Raw genomic sequence first — 13,022 nt, 5'->3', positions numbered from 1 at the left:
CTCCAACTTCATCCTTTGGAAGTTTCACATAATTAATATAGCATGTACGTCACCCATCTCCTTTCTACGTGCATTACTTGCCTGTATTGTTCATCCCATTAACACACAAAACACAAATTCATTACACAGCCATATACTCAGGATCATTTGGGTTCTCCTCATTTAATATTATTTTCAAATTTGTCATGTTTGCATTGAGTTTCTACATACAATTCAGTCTGGAAATTAGACAAATAATTCCACCTCGTGCAGATGCACCTACCTCACAGCTTCCAAATCAGATATTTGTCATAAATCACAATACTCTCAAAAGCTTAACCAATCAGAACAAGAATGTCACCAGCAATAGAGCATCTTCACCATCATAACTAAACTGCATTACTTATATTAGAAAAGTCTCATGGAAGTTGCTAAACAATGGAGGAGAAATGAGTCAGACACACGAAAGGTGCATGTGTGTTGGATGAGAGACCAATTCAAAAATTCAAGTGTGTAATAGTGTACTGTAGTGAAACTCAGAAAAAAACTGCACGAATTACATCAATTCTGCAAGGGTTAATGTTGGAATCTGTGGCTAGGAGGGCATGTTGCCAATTGTGTTTTGATCATGTTCAGCCATTCATGATAACGGACAGAGAGGCCAGAGTCTGGCTGGCTACAGCCCAGTTTCTAGTCCACTGGAGAATGAAATATATGTCAATTTCTCTTTTTTAACCAATACAATTTCATCAAAGAAACTGCCCCAACCCAACCCTCCTACCAAAGGGAAACTAAGGCAGGCAATACAGTAGTTATTTTAAATTGTACCTGTTCCATCGTCACTGGAACTAAAGCCACAGATTAGACTGATGTGTCGTACCCAGCTGTTCATTTCATCCTGTGTTTTAGCCACCAGGTAAAATGTACGGGTTGGAGTCTTAACTTCAAAAATGTAGCTGTTCTGGAATTCTTTTTTACTGAGCTTTAAGCCAGCTTCAACGTTCTCACATTGAGTGAGGTTTATCATACGGAGAGGTTTCTTGGAGTGGTGGTTTTTGTAGTATTCTAGGACATCTGGGTTGCCACTCATTCGACCACTGCGTAGCACAAACCAACGTTTCCTCCAGGCCTAGAGAAAAACAAAAATCAGTCAGACTTGAGCACTGTAGCATGAGCACAGATTTTACAAAAAAATACTTTCGCCCTTCTTAACAGGTTTGAGTCTCACTGGAAGACATTTCTTGTTCCCTATCTTGATGGTAATCCTTCACTCGTGAACCTAAGCTAATGAGTTTTGGAAAACAATGGCAGGATAAGACCGAGTCAGGATGGATGTATGAAAGGGATATCATGCTTGATAAAACTACTGGTATTTTTGGCAGATGTCACTCGGAGAGTTGATAACGGGGTGCAGTGGCGGTGGTTTACTTGGACCTTAAAAGGTTTTCGATAATGTCCTGCATTAGAGATTGGTTTGTAAAATTAGCACACATGGGATTTGTGTGTAGCGTAGTAACATAGATAGAGAACTGATTGGCAGATTAGAAACAAAGAGTAGGAATAAACAGGGAATATTCCCAAGTGGCAGGCAGAATCTAGTGGGATACTGCAGGGATAAGTGCTTGCATCTCATCTATGCATGATTTTATGATTTACATGGGGGGACTAAATGTAATATTTTCACGTTTGCAGATGAAACAAAGCTGGTTGGGAGGGTGAGCAGTGAGGCGGATGCAGAGATGTTTCAGTGTGATTTGGACAAGAGGAGTGAATGGGTAAATACATGGCAGATGAAGTATAATGTGGGTAAGTTTGAGATTATCCATTTTGGTAGCAAACTAGGAAGGCATATTATTATTAATTAGCAGTAGGTTGGGAAAGTGTGAAGTACAACAGGACCTGGGTGTCCTCATACACCAGTCACAGAAAGCAAACATGCAGGTGCAGCAGCTGGTGAAAAAGGCAGAAGGGATGTTTGCCTTCATAGCAAGACGATTTGTGTACAGGAGCAGAGATGTCTTGCTGCAATTTTACAGGGCCAAATTGAGACTACACCTGGAGTACTGTATCCAGTTTTGGTCCCTTTGTCTGAGGACGGGCATTCTGGCTACGGAGGCAGTCCAACAAAGTTTTACTAAACAGATTCCTGGAATGGTGGGACTGACAAATGAAGAGAGATTGGATCAGTTAGGATTATGTTCACTGGAGTTTGGAAGAATAAGTGGGGGAATCTCACGGAAACATAAAATTCTATCAGAAATAGATAGGGTGATGTTGGGACGCATGGTCCCGAACACCAGACTAAAATACTTACCTGGTTGTCCTTGATTGTTAATCTGTGCAAGACTTTGCAAAGGTTGGGCAAAAAAAGGAAATGGAGGGGTGAAACACTCTAGGAAATCAATCAGCTTGACGGCTAGCTTGAAATGACTGGGTAGATCTTTGATGGACACCAGGTGGGATGCTATAATTGGCTTTATCGTCCCAAAATACGGCAGCATGGCTATCAGCTGATTCTCACTCATGAATGCTTCCCTAACTGAAATTGGATATATGCAAAATTTGGGTGTTATTTAACAGAGGAGGAAAGGGTCTTACCAATCTGCTGCAGAACCAGTGAGTGCACTGCATTAGGGAAGGCTGACCACTTTGAGTGCAACTCAAGTTCTTGACATGAGCAGCAAGATCTTCCCTGATAGCAAATGGCTGCCAATGGCATGACACCCACCCAAGGATGGATACTGAACCACAAGTAACCGATGGAGGATAGGGTGTGGGCTACGGGGTATGGTAGTGGGTGACCAGCTAGGGCAAGGGGTGGCTCTGAGCAGCACCTGCCACACCCCCCAACTCATCCCAATGCCAGGTTCATCAAATCAGGTACCAAAAGTCTTTGAAAGAAGGACAAAACCTCCCGGGAACCAGGAAGCAACCCCAGTTCGGGTCTGTTTGTCAAGCCTTTTGCACAGAGTGCCTCAACCTTCCAAATGAGTTAATACCAGCAATGGCAGGATGCCTCCCTTAGATGGACATTGATTGCCGGCTTGATGGCTTCAGTTTGGACTGGGGCAGGAAACCTGACCACGGACATTTGGTCTTGGATTTAATCAGGGTTCCTTCCAATTTCCTGCTTGATTAAATGTCCTCCTTGCCACTTTAAACCCACTTTAGGAAACAACATTAAATTCCAGCCTTTGGGTGAGAGTTAATTGTCTCCTCATGTAAAGGATGATCACTTGGGAAATTGCTGGTCGGCTGCTGGTAGCATGAGGATTTACCCCAGCAATAGTCACCTCATTCGAGAAATAATGGCAAATTAGGAATCAGTTGCTCCAACTGATTTACATAAATAAGAAATGTTTGGAGAGATATGGCCCAAGCACAGGCAGGTGGGGCTGATTTAGTTAGGGATTGTGATTGGCATGGACTGGTTGGACCAAAGAGTTTGTTTCCGTCCTGCAATACTCTATGACGCTATAACTGTGATTCTATGTTCCTCCATGATTCATAATTGTGAAGCAAAGGGGAATGGAGAAAAATTGCAATAAGAAGAGTTTTTTTTTTAAAAATCATCCGCATGTTACAAATGAGTAATTTCTCCTTTAACAAGTGTTAGAAAATAGATCAGTTCAGAATGTCTATAATTACAGACTGGGAAGGCATCAACATTAAATGTAATTATAACAAGCCTTTTCTTCAATAAATGAAAGACTAGCACAGTATACTTTTGAAAGTACTGTCACATGGTTTTGGACATAACGCATGTGGTAAAAGTGGTTTAACACACACTGCACAATTTCCTTTAATTTGAATCTCTCAACTTCATGTACTTAAAGGAGGTGTTGCACTGCAGTTATGCAAATTGAGAATATATTACTCATTAAAATGACGTATGCATCATTACTGCATTGGAATTTCTTCATAAACACCATCATACCACCACAAAATGAATACAAAACAGGAAGCCATTGGACATGATATTGATCACTGATCTAGGAAAGAAACTGCAGCTCTCCATCACTATATTTATCTATTTGTTGAAAGCACTGTAACACTTGCTGCTTTAATTCAGAATCCAGGAAACCAGTGCCGATCTGCCAAATTTCAGCCTGTACACTGTTAAATTTTTGCGACAGATGTGGTTCTGAAAACTGTGATTCAGCTGCTTGCTCTCAGAACTCTGAATGCATTCTTACACCTGAACTGTAAGTTCTTGGGTTCAAGTCCCACTCTTGGGCATGATCACATAAGGAGAAGCAGTCTTTAAGATGACACAATAAGTTAAGGGCCATCTGCCTGTTCAAGTGGATGTAGACCCTATAGAATTATTGCAAAGGGAAAGCAAGGGCGTCTTCTCCTATAACTTGAATAACATCTATCCCTCAGCCAACCTCACAGTAACAGATTACCTGGTCATTGTCATATTAAAAAAAGTTCTGAAGACAGATGTTAGTCAATGATGCTGACACCAAGTAAAGCTGGATCAGGAGTGGGTAGGGCTGGGGTGAACATGGCAAGGAAAGAGTATGAGACCTGGGGATGGATGGCATGAGTTTTTGGGGCCTACACTTGGCATAAGGGGCTTAAAGGTAACATTCCACAACTTCATTTGACTAATTGCCAGCTTGCCTAATGCAACTTACCTGGCTGGATATTTCACTCCAACCTCTCCTGCCAGTGGGTTCTTGGGACTAGAGAACACCTGAAGACAGCTTAAAATGTAATATTGGACAACATACAATGTTGCTGTTTCACTGTACAATAATTCCGTGTTTTCTGCTGCTTCTTTTTACATGCCCATCAACTGGCACTATTCTGTTTGGAACTGTCTCATTTAACTAGATAAAGGCAACTCAACAGCACTCAAGAAGCTTGACACCAGCTTGATCAAAGCTGCTCATTTGATTGGCAATCCATCTATCACCTTAAACATCCACCCACTGATGCACAGTGGCAGCAGCATGTGCCATCCAAAAAAAATGATGCATCAACTTGCCAAAGCTCTGTCAACAACACCTTCCCACTCACAACTCTTACCATCCAGGGACAGAACTGCAGGAGCATGGGCTCACAATTACTTGCAAGTTCACCTCCAAGTCACACAACACTCTGATTTGGAAATATATCACTATTCTTTCACAGACCCTGTGTCAAAATCCTGGAACTTTCTTTCTAACAGCATTTTGGGTGTATCTACACCACATAGATCACTGTATTTCAAGAAGGTGACCCAATAGCATGTTTTAGGAGCACATATACTAAAATTGGAATGATATGGAGAAGATTCACATGGGCCCTGCACAAGGATGACATGCAAATTCGTGAAGCATTCCATATTTTTTGGGCCCACTTGGGACCCAGTGGTAGTGTTCCTACCCCTGTTCTGGGAGGCCCAGGTTCAAGTCCCACCTGGTCCAGCTGTGTAATAACATCTCCAAACAGTTAAGGATAAAGAATTATGCTTAAATGGTTAAGGATAAAGAATTGGTGCTGATTTTGTCACTGTTGCCTAGATCCTGCGAAGGAATGAAAATAAGGTTGAATTACCTCTGCTTTCTAGAAGTGCTGCCTGACCTATTGAATATTTCCAATTTGTTGGATTTTGTTTTTAGATTTCCCACATCTGCACTATTTATATTTTTGGTTCTTTGAGAAAACAAAAGGTACATTATTTTCTAATGTAGCACGGAAGCATACATAATAAAATTGAATACACAGTACTCTATAAAGCCCTTCAATTGATGAATACATATCTGGAGTCATTTCTTAGATTAGGTAATGACAGCCTTGCTCTTGTACAGGGGAAGAAGTCAGTCAAAAATTGATCATCAAAGTTTGAATATACTTTTCAGCCAGTGCAGAGTTCCTCTCCATTCACTATGAATTCATTGCTATCCATATGTCTATTATAAAGGTACCCATGCAGAAAAGAATTTTGACTGTACATATTCCTACATTGTTGTAATGATGCTTGTATTAGTCAGTTCTGAGTAACTACCAATCAATTATTCATTAGGCATGATGTAAACCTGATAACAACACATAACTTCTCCACCACTGTGTTTGTTTGCAGTACTTTACATATTATAAGGGATAAAGGTGGCCTAATATAAATAATAAAGTACTTGCTATTGTTTCCAAGAAATTGGAAGCCTTATCATTGGAAATGTGTTTCCTCTGCTTTAAACTTTCCAATATTATGTTCCTGACCAACATATTTAAATTGAAAGAAATTGTGACAAATTTGAATATGAAGATTGTGGAGTGGGCCTTGAAAGTTTGTTACAGAAAGAGAAAATTTTCAAGATGCTTACAAATTTAAAAAATGAATCTTTTGTACATCTTATGTACATCTCCACACTCTGAGAATAACTACACACGCCCTTTTGTAAACAACCTTCAAAGGCCCTTGCAGCCAACATTTGAATGCTGGATGCAAGGCTGGACAGGAGGTTCTGGCTTGAGTTCAAGCGGAGCAAATGGCAGAAACAAGAGAAAGCTAGTAACCTTAAACACGCCAGATTTAAACATGTAGATTTACAGTGTTTCGCAGGTGACATTGAACAGACAAACAGAGTGAGGCAGAAACTAAAGGAAAAAGGCATCTAAAGTAACAGTGCAAATCAACAGATTTAGCTGAGAAAGTTTCAAAAAAGAACCGGAGAGGACATCATTCCTACCAGAAGATATTAGAGGGAAAGCCGACACCCTCATGTGTACCATCAAAAGACCCAAACGCCTTAAAGGTCATGTATTCCAAGTGTGTAAATAGGCTGCCAAAAGTAGGACTCAATTAAGAAGCTTTGTTTGCATTGTATGCAATCATGTACAAATGTCCTTCCCGGCTTGCCACAAGCAACATTTTACTCATTGAACACAGGATGCTTGTTGAGTTTATTACCAACTTGCCCACGAAGTGCAGCAAAATCAGAAGTTGAAAGGACCTGAATGTCTTGGGTGTTTGATATACCAATATTCATATGTTGAATTACGGAGCTAAAGATTCTCAGAGATTTACAAACATTTATTCTAAATCTATAGTTTGGCACAAAAAAATAGTTTCCACCTTTCCCTCTGGATCCTTTCCCGGTCTAGAATCCAACACTGTCAGGGGAAGAAAGCTGTTTCTATTTATATCTATGAAGAAACACACCACTAAATTAACTAATCACCAGTGAACAAATTACAACACTGCCCTAGTGGGGCAGTGTAACAATAAAATAAAATCAAAATGGGAAAGATCAAGGGGAGCGGAGAATGAAACCAGTGTTGGTGGGGGAACCAGTTTAGCTCCTAAATACAAAGTCCCGAATGGTATCAACCAAAACTGGAGTTGTTCTGTTTGCGCCTCATGTGACAAGAATGTATAGCTACCTTAAATGTTGTCTTGGGCTCTTGTATTTCAGGTTACATTTCTGAGCTGTGTTAATAGTTGATTTCAGCTAGAATACTACAAATACTCTCAGGACTAAATGGATATAGAATACTACAAATACTCTCAGGACTAAATGGATATAGAAAATGAATCATTATCAACAATGTATATTTAAAATAACAGCTTTAATGTTCCAAGGACCTTCACAAGAGCATTATAAAACAAACCAAAATACATGAGGAGCTATGTGGAGATACATGAGGTCACATGTCAAATAGCTTGGGTAAATGGAAGGTAGAGGCTAAGAGGTTCCTGCTCTTGATTGTTAACCGAATGGAAAATGCACATATTTGGATGTCTGGTGATCACAAAATCAAACTCATAAGTTGAATTCAACCCTTCAGATGATCTGTCCTCTGTTTTGGTAGCCTCCATTTGCTTCAGTCAAGGGCACAGATGGAGGCAAGGGAATGGGTACTATAATTTGTCAAGATGCTCACTAGTCATCCCTTTACAAGCTAATTGTCGGGAGCTTTTCACATTGGCGACTGACTCACTGTCCCTGCCAATCTACTCACCCACCCCCAATTTAGCCTGCAAAATGGAAAATCTCAGCCTTGATCTCTAATCTGTTTTGCCCCTTAACCTTTCCCTGACATTTTTGTTTCCCTTGACCTTCATCTCTTTTTCAACATCATAAAACACATCACATTTCCACCTCTCTCTTCAGTTCTGAAGTCATATTGGGCTTGAAACAGTACATCTGCTTCTTTCTCCACAGATGCTGCCAGACCTACTGTGTTTTTTTTTAGGCACTGTCTGTTTTTATTTCAGATCCCCAGCAGCATTTTGCTTTTCTTCAAATGTGTTGCTGCCTAAAGTCAAATGTCTTATTCACACTAAGTTGTTTGACTCAGTTATGAAGAATGGCAACTTCGATAAGGTTCTAGAAGGCCACTGGTAATCACAAAATTCCAGATGCTCCAGTAAATAGCAGCAACTTCTGTGTAGAAAGACAAAAAAAGGGCAAAAATAACCATTTCACAATTTTGCCTTTTATCAACTTGGAACGTGATCTAATATTATTCTACACATGAACCATATTTAAACTCAAACTGATAAAGTTGGTTCAGACACAAAGTCGGCAAGAGCCAGGAGGGCCAGAAAAAATACATTTCAATACTTTGGGAAAGCTGCCTTTTGTGCTTCCTGAAGCAGTTTACCCATTTTAAGGGTATGTGCTCTGTGAATGAAGTGATTCTCAGGAATTCCCAGGAGATTTTGGGAAGATATTGGAAGGATGGGGAGGCAGAGGAGAGGAGAGGGGGGATAGCTATCATGGACAAGTTTTGACCCTCAAGAGTGCTGTGGACATGGGGAATAAACACCTCGACTCCTTATAGCACATTGATGTTGAAAATGATTGATCCATTTTCCTTTCTTGTTGGGGCAATGCACGGCCACAGCAACCATTGAAAAACCCAAACACATTAGGTTGGGCTCAGCACTTACTCCATTTAGTGCCATCCAATTTAGGAAAAATTGGCATTAGGTTCCTCATTTGCTTACAAAAGTGGCCTAGTGCTTGTTGCAGACAATAGCCAGCCATACTTAAAAAATCAGTCGGGCCATTCGGACTTATTTCAGGGTCTTTGTGTCTAAGACATGAGTCTACAAAATTGATGCATTTGGCCTGGTCCTGTTTGTAGATAACAATCACAACTTGTCCCCCCACCATGTGCTTAAAAAAGAAGCAGCTAACAGTTTCACGATAAATTTATGACATTTTTAGCATCTGAATGATCACATTTATTATTTACCTTACAGTTAATCTGGGATTGTTGCCAGACCCTTTAGGACTTTCATGGGATTATAAATGGAATTTTGGATTATAGAGGCTGGTAACAAATATCATACAGATCTTTGAACATTTGAAACCAGGATCTGTGACCTTCCCTTCAGCGTGAAATGTAAGTGTGGTGGCTGTGTATGTTTGTGGATGGATGTGCCATGGGGAAAGAAGGTGGTGCCTGATATCTATTTGAAATATAATGGCATAACATACGGTTTCAGCCACAAGTCTATATTTAAACTGCATGAGCTGGCAATGCATATATACATGTAATATAATGCACATCAATATGGAAACATCAGACACAATTATAGAAGCCTTTGATTTTTGTTTAGATATCAATATGAACCTTATTACATAGTAGGCATTTAAAATACTTCTTCATCCACTCAAATAGTGATATTGCAAAGTAGGCACATGGGTGCTGGGAATCAACTGGTATCTTAATCAAATGACTATTATTCATAAGCAACTCCAAACAGTAAATGTGAACAGTTTGTTTAAACTTTGCAGCTAATAAAGGTTAAGTGAATAATTTCCTGGCCCTGGAGGAGACAGTTGGATGAGGGGGGAGAAGGTGGCATCAAATTATGATAGTAAACATTAACCTCAGCTAATTCTTTTCTACTCCCTAGCCCAGAGCACAAAGGTCAACTAACAAAGGGTTCAAAACAGAGGCCTTCTGGTCTTTTGGCTTGAGCACTTTATTTGCATGTATAGGTTCTGCTTTACTTAAAATTCTGTACCTTGTCTGCATGTTCTGGACTTAGAAAATAAATTAAGGAAATAAATTATGCAGAATATATTAATATGTAGGATTCATATTACAATGCTCATGCACTCTGGTACAATTCAGTTGGGTAAAATTTGCATGATTGTTATCAGACTCACGATCTTTTCGTGATTCTGTCTACAGTACTTAAAATAACAGCATTTACGAGCAATGTTCTGTGTGCATCTCTTAAGACAGTCAGCAGCTTCTCTCGTTCCTGTTCTATTATTAAGTCAATGCTGATCCTTTGAGAATGAACTATTGTCAGGTGACAGAGTATAACTATGACATTAAATATGACAAGTAACCAGTTCACTATTAAAACAGTTCTCTTCCAAGAAATGCAGCTCTTGTCATGCTTCAAAGTGCAGTAAAAACAAAATGGATACTATTCCTTTGCAAATACCTGAGAAACAGAAAGTTTCCTTCTAAATCAGGAAGTTGATTTTGTTTATCGAAATAATATACGAAGAAGGAAGTTTTTTTTAAAAAAGTTGCTGACCCTAGAAACATTTGACAAATCAGATGACATTGTTTTGAACAAAACTAGAGCAACAGCAAAAGATTGGGAAGGCAGTTGCTGTACTTTATAGTGTCAGAATGTAGGCAGATACTCAAGTTCTGTTTTCCAACTGGTGTGTCTTAAACTTACTCGTCCTTGTACTAAAACTGATGCTCTCAAGATTTGGTGGAGTTCCTAACTTACACTTAACATTCTTTTTTGCATGATACTTTTATCAACATTTGAACAGAAATTCCAATTTGCCTCACTCAGCCGAAGCTCTCAGCAAAATAGGTTTTCTTTTAAGTTTCTCACAAGTTGCTTGGTACCTTTTTAAAACTGTGTTACATTATCCAAGTGACAGGAACCTGATTTGCCAAAATGTCTGAGGATCATAGTGGATCAGGCAGGAGCCTCAGATGCCCAACAAAATAGCAGCACTAAAACAGCCACAAGATAGGATTGTGCAAAGATGCAGGAGTTCAATGGCCCCCTCAGAGGGGTTAGGAAAATAATCTTTTTGCAGAGTTGTGACAGCATGGAATGCATAGTCATAAGGAGGGTGAGCTTGCCAATTGGGTACAAAATTGGCTTTATAGTAGAAGACAGAGGGTGGTGTTGGAGGATTTTTTTGGGGCTGGAGGCCTGTGACCAGCGGTGTTCCTCAGGGATCAGTACTGAGTCCATTTTTGTAATTTATATAACTGATTTGGATGAAAATATAGGAGGCATGGTTAGTCAGTTTGCAGATGACACCAAAATTGGTGGGTATAGCGGACAGTGGAGAAGGTTATCTAAGCTTACAAAGAGCTCTTGATTAATTGGGTCAATTGACTGAGGAGTCGCAGCTGGAGCTTAATTTGCTTAAGTGTGACAAGGACAGATTTGTACAATTTATGGTAAAGAGCTGGGTAGTGTTGTAAATCAGAGAGACCTAGGGGTTAATAATTACATAAATTATTTGAAATTAGCATTATAGATAGGGTGGTTAAGAAGGTGTTTAGCATGCTTGCCTTCATTGCTCAGGCCTTTGAATATACGAGTTTAGACATCTTGTTGATGTTGTACAGGACATTGGCGAGGCCTCTCCTGGAGTACTGTGTGCAGTTCTAGGTTGTTCTGTTATAGGAAGGGTATTATTAAACTGGTGAGGATTCAGACAAGATTTGCCAGGATGTTGCCGGGAATGGAGGTTTGAGATACAAAAGTAGACTGGAAAGTCTGGGACCTTTTTCACTGGAGTGTAGGAGGTTGAAGGGTGACCTTATTGGATAAAATAAGGAGGGGTATAGATAAGGTGAATGACGAGGGTCTTTTCCCTAGGGTGGGAGAGTTCAAAACTAGGGAGCATATTTTTAAGGTAAGAAGGGAAAGATTTAAAAAGGACATGAGAAACAACTATTTTTTAACACAGCGGGTGGTTTGTGTATGAAATGAACTGCCAGAGGAAGTGGCGGATGCAGGTACAGTTACAACATTTACAAGACATTTGGATATGGTCATGAATAGGAAAGGTCTGGAGGGATATGGGCCAAGTGCAGGCTAGGTTAGTTTGGCAGCATGGTTGGCATGGACTGGTTGGACTGGAGGGTCTGCTTCTATGCTTTATTACTCTATGACTAATTGTTGAGGTGGAGATAATTGGGAAAAAAATGCCAAACATTTAAAACACATTTGTGATAAGAGGAAAGAAAGCAAGATGGTAGGATTGGTTTTGATTTGTTTTAAAAAGAACAGCACAGTCAAATGGGGTGAATACTCTTTTGCGCACTACAGATCCTGCTGCACCTTAGCGAGTAACTTGAGTTAATGTTCGCCTCAACATATGGCAGTGCTACATCTGCGCTCAGATCGCTAATGCAACACAACTGCAGTCCACAACTGCTTAAAGAGTCTTATACTTCCTGTTGACGCTTGAAAAAAGACCAATAGATTTATGTGAGTTTCATTTTAACCACAGAGGTACAATGTTTAGGGCACGGAATAAGAATGAAATAAATTAACCACTCAAAAATTACAAACCATCAACCTTCATGTTTAGAATGACTGAGTTGAAAACAAAATTCTTCTGGCCACTGTTAATATACTAAATGCACAATCAATGATTTCCTTTACTCAGCATTTTCAGTGAGATATAAATATGTTCTTCTAGAAATTATTTACGATTTTGCTACAATTAGCAGCAGTAGTTTTGGCAAAGAAATTTACGATGTTGCTACGCTTGTTGACCAGAAGAATTCATGCGCAAGTGTATGGCTGAATAGTCAACTCCTCATGATGTATTAGGACTTAATTGTTAACAAATTCAAGGCTGACAGAATTTGAAAGTAGTCTCTATGGAAGGGTAAAAAAAACAGAGACCACAATAAATTGAGGGAGATTGAAATGTAACTCATTATGCTTCCCTACCGCCATCCTAAACTTTAATGTGGCAGGGGAATAGTTGCCTTTACTATAATCCTATTAGCAATTTTGTTTTATCATGTATTTAAATAGAAAAGACAATTAGTGTGTAGAGCTGGATGAATACAGCAGGCCAGGC

At 39.6% G+C, this 13,022-nt stretch overlaps 1 protein-coding gene and 1 non-coding gene across 5 annotated transcripts in view; one reads left to right on the top strand and one right to left on the bottom strand.

Moving 5' to 3' along the window:
• The window catches only part of gab3 (GRB2 associated binding protein 3), a 120,961-nt gene that overhangs the window by 47,669 nt on the left and 60,270 nt on the right, over positions 1-13,022 (bottom strand). For all 4 annotated transcript variants that reach the window (XM_048605436.1, XM_048605437.1, XM_048605439.1 and 1 more), the window contains exon 2: positions 808-1,108. In XM_048605436.1, coding sequence (XP_048461393.1) covers positions 808-1,108 — 301 coding nt within the window. The remainder of the gene's footprint in view (positions 1-807; positions 1,109-13,022) is intronic.
• LOC125484910 lies at positions 5,218-5,320 on the top strand. The gene has a single exon (XR_007263711.1). It is a non-coding gene; the product is annotated as a U6 spliceosomal RNA (small nuclear RNA).

This window comes from Rhincodon typus, chromosome 14 (genome assembly GCF_021869965.1).
Source record: "Rhincodon typus isolate 14 chromosome 14, sRhiTyp1.1, whole genome shotgun sequence".
NCBI classification, from domain to species: domain Eukaryota; kingdom Metazoa; phylum Chordata; class Chondrichthyes; order Orectolobiformes; family Rhincodontidae; genus Rhincodon; species Rhincodon typus.
Note: the sequence above shows the minus strand (reverse complement) of the source record. Positions and strands in the feature narration are given on the sequence as shown.